The sequence below is a fragment of the Lissotriton helveticus genome, chromosome 5_1, assembly GCF_964261635.1.
Source record: "Lissotriton helveticus chromosome 5_1, aLisHel1.1, whole genome shotgun sequence".
Lineage (NCBI taxonomy): Eukaryota > Metazoa > Chordata > Amphibia > Caudata > Salamandridae > Lissotriton > Lissotriton helveticus.
In genome coordinates this window covers 461,238,664-461,252,450 of record NC_136065.1, presented here as the reverse complement: position 1 = coordinate 461,252,450, position 13,787 = coordinate 461,238,664, and the positions used below count along the sequence as shown (strand labels likewise).

Below are 13,787 nucleotides of genomic sequence, written 5' to 3'. Positions count from 1 at the left end.
CTAGGGGATATTATGTCCCTCTGTAGCTGGGTATATGTCCCTAATGGACATAACGGTCAACATGTTTCGCACTGTATGTGGCCTCTGAAGGAGATCCAAAGCGCTTCTTCAGGACCAAAGGCAGGTCAATTTTAGTATCAGTGGCGGCCTGAACTAACCAGGGTTCAGTAAATGGCTCATACTCAAGTTTTCAGCTGGAAAGTGAGCTCCTTGTTCTGTGCTAAATTCCTCTTTTAACAGAATTTACTGCTTACTTTCCTGTGGCATATTTGAGCAGGGTTGACCTGCCTGTGGCAGATGTGTGTGTGTCAATTCTGCATTGTCCAGAATTCCAGTCCTTAGCGCCCCTGTTTGCGCTTGGGTTTGGACTTTATGCCAACGTCATAATAGGGGACCAGGTCCTCAACCACACTGGTTCCAGTCCTTTCTTTTAAACCCACCATTGTTGATCTCATGTGTGTAAGGCTAATTGGTTGAATGGAATCAAACCAAAACTACAATTCCAGAATGCTTTTGAGATTAAGACTACACTGTCCATGATGATGAGTGTGGTGGCCCCCCTCAAAAATAATGAGCATCTACATTGCTGTTAGAACCATAGTGTGCTGTTCATATCAGAAATGGACAGAGCGGGAACACAAGCAAAGTGTCAGGAGCTTGACTCTTGGAGACAAAGCAATGCAACGCTGTGTCTCAGTCTTTGGATGTCTTTCCACTTTTTCGAAAGTCCATTACTTGCATGCCTAGAGTGCTGGGAAAAAATAATTTCCAGGATAAAAAAAATGGAATCCAATAGCGTGGTGAAAAATAAGGCAGCCCTCCTGCCACAGCAGTCAGTGACGCTTGTAGGAGTCCCATTCAGGGCAAGAGGGGCAGCGTGAGGGCTCAGGGGGACATTGAAGAGGAAGACATTAGTGGCCTGCCACTTTAAGAATACTTGTGACACTTCAAATCTGGGAGTTGCAGTTTAAGAACAATACAGTTTTACTTCTTAGCACATATTTGTTTTTTTTAACTGAAACACTATTTTAAGGAAGGACAGATTTCAGCCATGATTGTGCACAGTAAGTAGGGAGGTGGGAGCTGGAAGGCCCTGACATTTGGAGGAACCATATTGGTAACTGATCACTGGTGCACTGAAAAAATCGATATTCTGCTGCTTTCTTAACTATATAGGGGCATATTATTAAGGGCCTTATCTCCGCTTTTTTCGCTTTAAAGGCACGAAAAGGCAGTCGGAAACTGTCTCTGGGGGCCCCCAGCAGGGCCCCCATGGGTGTGAGGCTGTCGAATGGCGACCTGGGGGCACCTATGGTGCCCTTCCGTTGATCCCCGCACCCGGTAGCAGGCACCTTGGGGTGCCAGCCACAGGGTGCAGGGATGAACTGCACCCCTGCATTTCACATTGCAAGCATGCTTTCCGGTCGGAATGCATGCTTGCATTGTGAACCATACAAATGCGACCAAACAGGGTTCGGTCGCATCGTACTACCAGGGCCGTAACCGACCACAGCAGGTCGGCCGGTTATGGCTCCTGACCAATGTCGGACATACCTGAGTCCGCCCAACATCGGAATCAGCCCCTCTGTGTCTGTGTTTTTTACAACACTTACACATCTTCTTCACTGCACTTTTTATCACTACTTTGAAGACGTTGCAGGCCAGTCTCATCCTCTGATATTTACAATCTGACAAGCGGTCAAGAAGGCCCTTTATTGCAGTGCAAGAGGTCTCGCATTTGCCAAGGTTTAAACAATTAATATTGTAAATTACAATGCCTTTTACTTATGTTTTAAAATGCAAAACATAAATAAAAGGCATTGTCATTTACAATGCCAATAGCTCAAACTTGTGTGCATTGCAAATGCAGGTTTGTTATTCCTCGTGGGGTTAGAATATAGGCCTGGACTTCCTATAGCTTTAAACAATTTTTTAAGGTATTGTAATAGTGGTAAAGGGATATGAGCCATATTGTCAAAGACCAGACAATCTGGGAGTCTAATCCTAATAAAACGCAAATCCTCTTTATAGCAAACCAAACACCACATTAAGAGAGGACAAACCCAAATAAAATCTTCAAAATATGGCATACCTATTTCTTCTGGTGCAATTTCGGTAGGGTTTCCTTTACCAATGGCTAGTAAATTTCACAGGAATTTGTTCTCTATCACTTGTATAAGCCAATATTGGCATACCTCCAAATTTCACTACAGAAGATGGCCACCGGAACACATTTAGCCTTATAGACATCAAGTAATAATTTCAGGGACTTATGTCCAATGTGCCTTGTAAAATCTTGGAGCCCGGTAACTGCACGTTGGCGGGACCCTCTGTTCTCGGATAAAAGACGTTTCCAGCTGAGCCCCCGATTGAGGAGCAAACCCAGGTAGGAGAAATTTTCCATCCTGGATAAAGCGACACCCTTAGCTGAGGGGTTATGACATTTTACATTCCTGGGACCCACCACCATATAATGCGATTTAAAAAAAATGTGTGAATAGGTCCAAGCTACACATAAAATCAACAAATGCATCTTGCAGATGTTGCAGGTTCCTTTCCATATGGGCAATTAAAACCACATCGTCGGTGTATAATAAAACTGGTTTGGCTCTGCCCTCTGCTTTAGGGATGTCAGCTTCAATTTAAATTAAGACCTCCTCTAGGGATTTATTTACATAATAGGAGGGGGCAAGAATACAGCCCTGACAAACACCTTTATTTATTTTAAAGGGCTGAGTGCATTCCCCATCTTGGCCAAATCAAACCACCCCTGTGAGATATCTGTGTAAATCTCTTATGAAATGAATGAGAGCGAGGTCCACCCCAGAGACCCCAGCTCAGCCCACAGCTTATCTCTATTGACACAGTCACAGGCCGAGCTGAGATCCATGAAGGCAAGTTGGACCGAGTCCCCCTTAGCCCTTGTGTTCTTATGGGTCAAAAGGTACAAATTTAGATTTTGTTCAACTGTGCCCTGATCTAAAACCATATTGTCAGAGAGGATCACTTTCTCATTTCTCATTAGTCCAATTGGAAAGCCTCTCCAATATAACTTTCCCTATTATCGTCACCTCAATATTGATTAAAAATATTGGCCTATACCACGCGGGGCCCTGCCTGTTCCCTTTTTTAAAAATAGGAATTATTACAGAACGCTTCCTGGCCTTTGGATGCAGACCTCTAGTAGCCACATTTATGTGTAGTGTTAAAACAGGGGCCCATAGATCCACCAACGATTTCAGAAGGTCACCCAACACACCATTAGCGCCAGGGTCCTTGCCTTGAGGGAGCGTCAGTATGACCTATTTGGCTTCTAACCACTGAAGAATAAGTGTATCAGATTAGGGGGTGGGGTTTGGGCCAGATGCTAAAGCGTCACACTCTTATAGAGCTGAAAAGTGATTTATCCAAGCCTGTAAAGACATTTATAATGTTTATATAGACCCCTCTGCTTCTCTTCTGAGTGCAAGGGTAACATTTAGCTCTAAGATTGCCACAATGCTGATCTTAGAGAATGTGGATTACCTTACGAAAAGAGGAATTGATATCTTTCTGGGTGAGTCAATTACTGAGTTTAATTGTGAAATTTCAATGTTGGGCACACAGTGTATTACACAGGACCTGAATCACAGGAGGAGGGGGGTCTGTCAATTTGAAGGATACTACCATATCTGTAGTTAGAGGCATGGGGAGGAGAGTTATAAGTGTGGTGGAAAACAAGGCTCCGTGAGCATAGGAACCCGTGAAGGGAGATGAGTTATCTAATTGGAGTTGGGTAGCTGGAACACTGAATGGGACTAAAAACACTGGAAAGCTCCAGGAAAACTTGGGTTTGTTCTGATTTTAAGTATGAGAATTATTTTGCTTTCACTTGTATAGCAAAACCTTTCATAAAAAGCCACTCCTTCGGAGGAGTCACAATTTTAAATAGCAATGATATCAATTGGAATCCAAAGGTATTTGTTCACCCCTCAAATCTTTGCCTGCGCTTAAAGTTAGCATTGTCTAATGAGAATGGAGGGTTGTCATCTTTTTTGCTTGTAAACATATATATCCCCCCTGGTAAGTCCCAGGTTATCCTATTTGATTCAATGTTTTCATTTGTTTGTAGCATTAGTCTTCTGGAGAAATGTCCTACGGTTAATAATGTAGGGGACTTCAATGCTAAAGTAACAATTCTGCTTGCATGACCTTTGGTAATGCTGAAATGGATGAGGCAATAAGTAGTAGTTTCATAGCAGTAGGAGGGGTTGGGATGAGTAAATGGGAGATGGAGGGGGAAGAGTCAGAGGTAAGGATTTAAAAAGTCTTGTTTGAGAGATCTGAACAGTAAAAGCGGTATGAGATGATGCAAGGAGGGGTGTAGGAGTGAAGAGTCTAGAAAGGGTTGTTTTGGAGACCATTGTAGTGGTATGGAGTTTGGGTTGAATGGGAAAGTGGAGGTACAGGATATATTGAGAGAAGTATCGGGTGAGAAATAGGTTTGTGTATTGGAAAGAGTAGTAGAATGAGGTATGAGATGAGTCAGAGAGTTGAGGTAGAAGATATATTGAGAGCAGTATAGGGTGAGAAATAGGGTAGTGCATTGGAGAGAGTAGGGGAATGAGGTTTGAGATAAGTCAGAGTAAAGGTAGAGGATATATTGCGAGAGATATAGGGAAGTTATAGGGTAGTGTATTAGATATGCTGAATTAGAAGCAAAGTAATAAATATAAAGTTACATAAGTACATGGAAGCTATATCATAAGTAGGGCTCCCGGTTTTATGGTATTTACTTTTTTGACATTTCCGTCTATATTTATCCATATTTATCTTTTGGGCATTTTATCTGTATTTATCCACATTTATTTTTGCCACAAGCAAAAGTTGTCGCTGCAGCTAGTATTTTTCCACATTTATTTAAATTGACAATGCACACATGCACTCAGTTGTTATTGGCAAACACAATGCATTAATCTGAAAACTTTGCCATTTGCAGAATGTCCAAAATACGCTTAAAAGTGCTATCATAAGCCATTTGTCTCAGAGCCTTGCAGTTTCTGTCATCAGTAGAGTGCCACATCATCTCCCTCACTGAACATTATACTGTCCCACTGAGAGAAACTCACACTGCCTTCAGCTACAACCCAAGTGTGACCCGCTATAAACACCTGGAAGCAACTCAATTCAAATTATGCACTTGAGTAGAGTAATATGCTGCCTGAAAAAAAAGTAACAACGTACTGGAAAAAAGCAAACACTCACAGGGAATACACCTTAAAGATTTTACACACATTATTCAGAAATCAATGAGTGTATATGCTTGAAAATCTAACAACATGAAAAGAAAAGTAGCTATTCACTGGCAAACTCTGAAAGGTGGCGCAAATGTGTTTGCGTGTAAATAAAACCAAACTGGCCACTTTGCGACTTCTCTGTCTAGTTTTATTCAGTTATGTATTTATTGTTCGCATCTTAAAACCTTTTTTCTGTCCTCCTGAGGATGCATTTTGGTGTAGAAAAATGTCAGACAAAGACATTTGCAACTAACTTGTTTCTCCTTTTTTGGATCTATTTCACAGAGGAACGAATGACGGAAAGGAGAAGAAAGAACAATCACGGTTTTCTACAATTGAGGAGGAGCGCAACAGTAAGAGAGGGAAGAGAGAAAGAAAGAGGGGGGCAGCAGAAGTGGACACTGTTCTTGTCTTGTCCAGTAAAAAAGGAAGAGACCGCAACGATTATGGGCTATGCAGTCCAGCCTCAAACTCTGCAAACACTCCAGTCAGTGGCGTAGAAATGCTTTGAATTTGTGGCCAGATTGTTCTTGCAGCCACACATACACAGTGCACTGCTCTGCAGTTTGGCACAAACTCGGCAACACTCCACTGATAGCTAGGCTTTGACACCCCATGGGGTGCTGGCATTCAATTCCTGTTTTGGCCACCCCCAAAACTGCATACGCCACTGACTCCAGCCCCGCCCCCTCCCCTCTTCCCCAAGGGCACTTACATTTGTTTACAAATGGCTGGTGCAGAGCTCACTTGAGGGGCGAAGCGGAGCCCCAGAAAGGACTGAGGCATCAACAAAAACGTTTCATGTTACTGTAGGCAGGCACAGCCATAGAATCAGGAAGAGGGTGTGGCAAGGCAACTCTCTGCTGTAGCATGGCAGTAGTATTCTCCTGTTTTTACATATAAATACAGACAAAGTAAAACTTGTTTTCCGTCTGTATTTATATGTAAAAATCAGTTTAAATGGAAAACCGGGAGCCCTAATCATAAGTACATGGAGGGTATATATGCACAAGGAAGGTAATATATGTTGATTAAAGTTGCATTTAATAAACTCGGACTTTAAAGTGTTGCCTTACTTTAAATGAATATTTATATATATATACATTTTTTTGATTCAATAGTGAAGCAATTGTAGATAAATAGTTGATAAAAGATTTGCTTATTTATGCAGTCACTTATATACATGGTAATCATAGAATAATGTAACTATAAGTAATATGTAAATCTTTTAAGCAGAACTAACATATCTATATATTTAAAAACATAATTATTATACATGTTTATACAAAGAAATACACATATTAAGTATACATCTATAGTCCAAATAAATGCTTATACACAGAGGGATATACTGTATATTTTTGTTGTTGGTGGTTATGTGGGGAAGAGTCAATTCTTGAGTAGTCTTCTGAAGATAAGGTGGTTATCCTCGGATCTTATGTGTGGGGGTAAAGAGTTCCATAGTTTGCCTGCTTGGACAGAAAAGGATGTGCCACCCATGTTTTCTTTTTTGCATGGTGGGATTATGTGACGAGGTGCCAGTGTAGAGCGGATGTTGCTTTGTTGAATGTATTTTGCGATTTTAACCCTGTTCCATGTATCGCTTTGCGGGTGATACAAAGCAGATTGAATGTGGGTCTACTGGCAACCTTTAACCAATGTAGGGCTTTCAATGCGGTTTTACATGTAAGAGTAGTCTGGCAGCAGATTTCTGAATCTATTGTGGTCTCCTCATAGTTGTTAAAGGTGATCAGTGGTAGTAATTGAGTTTGGACAGAACAAGAGAGATGTTAGCCTGGACCTTGTTTGGGGATCTCAGGAAGAGGAAGATGTGTCACAGAGTTTTTATAGTAACAAAGCTTGACCTTGCTAGTTTGTCCACTTGGGCATTCATTGATAGCTTGGAGTCCATGGATATTCCAAAGTTTCATACTTATTTTGATACTTTAGGCAGTGTTCCCAGATCATCAGGCCATGCAGCGAGTGAGTCATAATTTTTCCAATCGCCACACATGAGTATTTCCATTTTGGGAACATTAAATTTGAGCTGGCTCCATGTCACCCATTGATCCATGGCTCTGAGACAACAGAAAATTGGTGAGTTTGACAATGTCTTTGGGCATTCCAGTTGAAAGAGTATTTGTGTGCCATATGCATAGTTTTAGCACTTGAGGTGAAATTGATTGATCATTGCCGGTATTGACTTCCTGGAAATGTTGAAAAGCATGGGTGAGATGAAAGAGCCTTGAGGGAACCCTGCTTTTGTGAAGTATGGTTTGGAAGAGAAAGGAGGTGTGTAGATGACATTACTTCTTTTGTGTAGGTAGGATGTGATCCAACCGAGAGCAGTCCCCTCCATGCTGGCTTCGTAGAGTCTTTGTATCAGAGTGTCATGGTCAACTGTGTAAAATGCAGCTGAAAGGTCCAAGAGAAGTAACGCATTAACCCCATTACGGTCAACTGTGTTTATAAGGTCCTCCCAGATGGCAACAAGGGCAGATTCTGTGCTTCTTCCTGGACAGAATCCCATTTGGAAGTCTGATGGCATTCTCTTTAATGAATTGTGATATCTGGGTGAATGCTACCTTTTCAATCAGTTTGCCCAGTAGTTGTTGGGGTTCAGCAGCTCCAGGTTTGATTTCTTTAGTAATGGACATATGTATGACTATTTTAGTTCTTCTGGAAAGATTCCAGTAGTTAAGAAATTGTTGATGATTCCTCTGACTGGTGTGGCAGCAGTGGTTGTTAGAAGAATTTTCTCGAAGGTTTGTGGTGAACACGGGTCAGAAGGGCTGCCGGCTGAGAGGACGGGTTAGCATATTCTTGGATTGTTGTTTTGGAAAAGGATCATTGCTGATGGTTTTCCTTGTTTTAAATTCGAGTCCAACGTGTCTGCTTTGGCTGTGTAACAATTTGCCAGTTTGTCTGTGAAATCTTGAGTAATGGGATGAGTTCCTTCTAGACAATTTGGTTTGAGGAATTCGTGAGAATTTGATAGAATTCTTTGTTGCACATTTAGATTTTAGAATTCTTTCTGAATAGTATATTTTTTTTGCTTTTTTGATATCTGACTTGTATAATCTGTTAAGTTTCTGTAGGCGTAGTTTGTCTTGATTAATGTCTGTTTTGAGCCAGGCATGTCGTAGCTTTGTAATTTGCTATTTTATCTCTTTTAGCGCTGCATTTTTCCAAGAAGCCTGTTTTCTTTTGTTCTGTTGGGTTGTTTTTAGTGATATTAGATATCAAAAGCTTCTTGTAGCCAGTCATGTCGTTTTTGAACTGCATTTATTGTGTCTAGCTCTGGACTGGATGTTAAACTTATTTCTAAGTATTCACAATTGAGTTTGTTTCACAGTTGATAGGTGGATGCATTTAAGGTGGTTTTTGATGTGTTGCTTAGTGTTGTTTTATGTTGGAAAGCAAGCAAAAGGTGGTCTGACCATGTGAGTGGAGTTAGTGTTTGAAAGGTAACTAGTTCTGTATTTGCACAAATGACTTCTAGGATGGGTGCAGCTAGGTGTGTGGGTTAAAGATGATGTGATGCAAGTTGGGTGCATCAAGGTGGCAGTGCGCTGGAGGTAGTGGCAGTGCGCTGGAGGTACGTTTGGGGGAAACTGGTTAGAGGCTTAAGGCTCGGCATATTGGTGCTCAGCAGTCTCCCAGTGAGTCCCCCGAGACCCAGCCCCTCACTTGTTTTATCTTGCGCTTCCTGGCGATCATTTTTAAAAATGTGCACTTTACCTGCTACTCGCACTTGATTCATTTTTGGCACCCCTCAGCCTCCTGCATCTCTCGCCTGCACCCCGGTCCACCACGGGGCTAGCCTGATTGTTGTGGAGGGTGCAGGCTCACGCAGGACGATAGTCTGTCTTTCACCTCAGTTGGGGGCGGAGCACCGCTATCAGGCCGTGCTGCTGCCCTTAAATAGCAATGTGCTTCCCGTCGCGCAGCGGGCGCGCCAAAGGCGCGCCAAATGCAAGCCCGTCTGCTCCGCTGCCGGCCGGGGCCCAGGGCCATACCCCCTGCCCAACTTACCCTGTCCTACCCCTCAGCTGAGCTCAGAGGCCTTTACGGCAATTGGCCTAATAACACCGAACTTCGTAATAGGCGACGTAACACTAGGATTTACTCCCCGCCCTCTGCTGTTCCGCCTGCACCCTTGGTTGTTTCATCCCCTCCCTCCCCCCTGGGATCTCCCAATGTTCCCCTATTCCCCACTTCCCCCACTCGCCTCAAACTTTCCCCCACAAAACTGTCCGTCTGGTATCTAAATACTCGTTTGCTTCCTAGGCATCAGGTGGAGATTTTTCATCTGCTTGACTCCATCAGACCTGATATCCTGTTTCTGTCTGAAACATGGCTCTCGTCTGAATCTATGCCATACATCCTGGCTGCTCTCTCTGATAAATATTATATTCTTCAGGCTAATCGGCCAGATGGGAAGATTGGGGGGGGGTTGCTGCTATTATTTCTCACCCGCACATTTTCACGTCCCTATCTATTCCCAGCACCTCTTCGGCTGATATTTTAACAGTCACACTGCATTCTAAATGGTTCCCTCTCACATGTCTACTTTGCTACCGGCCACCTAACCCCTCACTAAATTTCATCCAGTTTTTTAGCAATTTGACTGCAGAGCTTGTGGTCACCCATGCCAAGCTCCTCATTTTAGGAGATTTTAACTATTGCCCACACGACCCACTTGAGAAGCCCCTGTTCCATACATTTCACTGATCTACTTATTGGGCTTAATTTTTCTGAACAGATCAAAGTGGCCACCCATATTAAAGGGCACACGTTGGACCAGGTCTGGAGTCTCAATCTGGATATCTCAGATCTCCAAGTATCCCATGTGCCTGGTCCGACCACTATTCTGTTTCCTTTTCTATTACCCTGCCGACTGCCGCTAAAACACATGCAGAAGCCCCCACCATGATCCGAACGTGGAAACGTGTTGACATTCCCTCTTTCTGCACCGCCCTCACCACCTCCCTTCCCGCCTTTCTAACCTTACCGATCCTCACTGGTCTCCCCACGGGCAGGCTGCATCCCTCGCCTCTTGGCTGGCCCAGGCAAGGGACGAATTTTCTCCTTTGAAGGCCCTCAAGACGAAAAGACCCCATGATGCCCAACTCTGGTTTACAGAAAATCTGAGGAATAAGAAGCTTGCTTTGCGCCAACTGGAGCGTAAGTGGAGGCTTCATTACTGCCCCCTTAAAAAAACTTTGTTTTCATTAGCCTTACAAGACTACAAAACAGCCATAGTTGCAGCGAAATCCTCATATTTTTCCACGAAAATACTTAGTTCCAGCTGCAAGTCTAAAACTATTTTCTCTATTGTGGATGAACTGGTTAAACCTGACCGTGTTACTGCCAAATCCCCTCCATCGCAACTTCTCTGCGATTCACTCAATAATTATTTTATTGAGAAAGTCCTCACGATCAAAGCCAGCATCCCCCCTGCTGCTCCCTTACTGCACTCCACTGTCGTCCCCTCCAACCCTACCCACTATCTTGAATTCCCTGCACTCACGGAAGACACTTTCTAAGTTCTGGAAGCCTTTGTTGTCAACTGTCTGAGTTCCTTCATCGAATCCACCCACTTTCTTGACCCCCATCAAGCTGGGTTCAGGCCCCAGCATTCTACTGAATCCATCGCTCTTGCTGTTCATGAGGAGCTAAGAAAGGTGGCGGATCAGAACATCTATCAGGCCCTGGTGCTCCTGGATTTGTCGGCAGCATTCGACACCGTTGATCATACCATCTTACTCGAACGTGTCGAGCACACCAGCATCCGGGGGAAACCACTGAACTGGGTGTCTTCCTTTCTCCAAGATCGCGTCCAGACAGTCTCCCTTCCACCTTTTTCCTCAATAGGAAAAGGTCTCTCCCGTGGAGTCCCGCAGGGCTCCTTGCTCTCACCACTTCTTTTTAACCTTTATATCCGTCCCCTCATCTGGGAGCTTCAACAAATGTCTGTGACCATCTTCAACTATGCTGATGATTTGCAGCTTATTTTTAACATCGATTCCTCCTCCTCTATCCATAATGACCACTCTGTTATGAACTTCATTAGCTCCTGGATGAATCAGAACCAGCTCAAACTCAATCCCGCCAACACTGAGCTGGTTCTCACAGGCCCCCCGGGCAACCCCTGGAACTCTTTTTTCTGGCCACCTGCACTTGGCCCTCCCCCATCCCCTGTTGACTCTGTCAAGAGTTTAGGCGTTACTATCTGCAAGGATCTCACCATGAAGGCCCAAATTAACTCAGTTATTTCTGTCTGTTTTATCATCTACATCGCATCCGCAAAATCTCCCGACTTCTCTCTCAAGAAGCCCTTGTGCAGGTCACTTTGGGATTAGTTATGTCTCGCATCGACTACGCAAACTCCCTATATGCGGGTATACCAGCATACCAACTACAACACCTTCAACTCATTCAGAATCAGGCAGCCAGGCTGATCCATGGCCTCCCAAAATTTAGTCACACCAAGCCTCTTCTCAGGAACCTTCACTGGCTCCCAGTTGCTCAGCGTAGCCTTTTCAAACTTGGCTGCCTGATCCACAAAGCCCTTTCCTTTCAGGGACCCTCTTACATCTCTCCTCTCTTTTACACCGATATGCTCCTTCACGTGCTCTCCGCTCTTCCAATGCCAATCTTCTCACCCCCTGTTCCTTTAGGCCTAAGAAACATGGAGGCCTGAGATTTTCCACCCAGGTTCCTCTTCTCTGGAACTCTCTTCCTCAGGCACCCCGTCTGCTCTCTTCTTACATTCTCTTCAGAAAGTCACTCAAAACTTGGCTTTTCTCGTTGGCATGCAACTAGTTCACCCGGTTCCGTACTTTTCAGGCCTTCCACCCCAGCGCCAAGAAACCGTAGGTGAACGTGCGCTTCACAAGTTCCTTATATCATATCATATCATATCATCAAGGCTAGTGATTATTGTTTTTAGATGCTGCATATTGGGTTAGTCAAACCAAATGTTGAGGTCACCTGAAAAAGAATGCATAGGTTGGAGTGTAGTGTGATAAGGTTTGAAACCGTGCTAAAAAAGTGTGTCTGGGAATGTTGCATTGCTAGGTGGAGGTCTGTAAAGGAGCAGGAAGGCACAGGAGGAAGATGGTGTAGGGTTGCATCTGGTGAAGACAGCCTCATAAACTATGCATGGAGATGTCAGTTTAAGTGACATTTAATGTGTGCCTTAACAAAACAGCCACTTCCTCTTTTGCCTATACACTTTTGGATGATAGTTTGATAGCCTAGAGGAACAGCTTCATGCAAGACTGGAGACATATCAACTCCCAACCATGATTCATTAATGAAGAGTATGTCAGGTTTTGTGTCAGTGAGAAGGTTGAAGATATGATGCTTGTTTTTAGTGATCACGCATTTATTAGTAGGCAGTTTAAAGAATGAACTGTGCTGATAGTGTAACTTTTGTTTATAGAAGAGTGAGCAGTATTCTGTTGTTTTGTAGCAGGTGGGGCCTTAGTGCTGGTATTAGCTGTATGAGGAGAGCAATAGTGTAGTTGTTCTGTATCGTGTTCTTCGCTCAGCAGGCTAAGAATGTATTTTAATGGGTCTGCATGTGTAGGTGTTGGAGATGGTGTTTGAGAGTGAGTTGGTGTCCTGTTTGTAATGTAGCCTTGTTGTGCAGTAGACATGGAAAAGAGAAATTTTGAGGAGTGGCATGTTGTTTATTTTGTTTGCATCTGTTTAGGATAAAAGGTGTATGAGTTAAGGTGGTGGTGCAGCATGTGGGTGATCTTGTAAGGCTCTGCATTGTCCAATGGATGAGAGACTGTTAAAAGAGAGTTGCTGTGTTTTGTGTATATGTTTTAGGTGTGGGGAAAGAGAGAAAGCTTGACATTGGTGTTTTTTCTTGGTGTGTATCATTTACATAGTCAGGAAAGTGGGAGTGGGTGTGTGTTTGTAGTCTGTGACGGAAAGTATAATGAGGTGTTGTGCGTGAGAGATTTTGTTATGCTGGTGTGTGTTATGTATTGTATTTTGAGGAGCTGTGAAAGGAGTTGCTGATGTATTTGATTTCTGAGAAGTATTTGTATGTAAAGTATTGTTGCTGAGTGGAAGTTGTAAGGTAAAGGGGGTGGTGATGTGTTTTTGAATAGAGTGAATGTGGTGTGTGAGAGGGAATGAGCTAAAGTTAAGAGTGTTTGTGTTTTATTTGATTGCTGAAAGAGTTAATAAGTGTGGTGCAGTGGAATGTAAGTGTTGTGTGGTTGTGTTATTGTGGTAGAAAGAAGCGGAGGGTATTGGTGGATGAAAAGATGAAAGGCTGAGTATATGTTTGTTGGTGACAAAGAGGGTTCTGCTTGGAGTAGTTAGAGCAGGGAGTGCGTGTCTGGATAGGATAGTTAATTGTGGTGTGAATTTGGGTTGTGTTTGTGATGAGTGGATTGGTTAGTGTTATAGGATAGAATGGTATATTGTTTGTAAGTGATGGTGCAAATAGGTGGAAAGTGGGGTAGAAGGGTGTATAGGCATGGT

At 43.4% G+C, this 13,787-nt stretch overlaps 2 protein-coding genes across 2 annotated transcripts in view; one reads left to right on the top strand and one right to left on the bottom strand.

Annotated features, from left to right (window-relative positions):
- The window catches only part of LOC144753216 (uncharacterized), a 405,054-nt gene extending 398,481 nt beyond the window's left edge, over positions 1-6,573 (top strand). Inside the window, exon 4 of the mRNA XM_078640978.1 lies at positions 5,562-6,573. Within this exon, the coding sequence (XP_078497104.1) occupies positions 5,562-5,787 (226 nt within the window). The 3' untranslated portion in view covers positions 5,788-6,573. The remainder of the gene's footprint in view (positions 1-5,561) is intronic.
- Positions 1-13,787, bottom strand: part of LOC144753215 (uncharacterized) — an 81,829-nt gene that overhangs the window by 41,831 nt on the left and 26,211 nt on the right. The gene's annotated exons all lie outside the window — the stretch shown is intronic.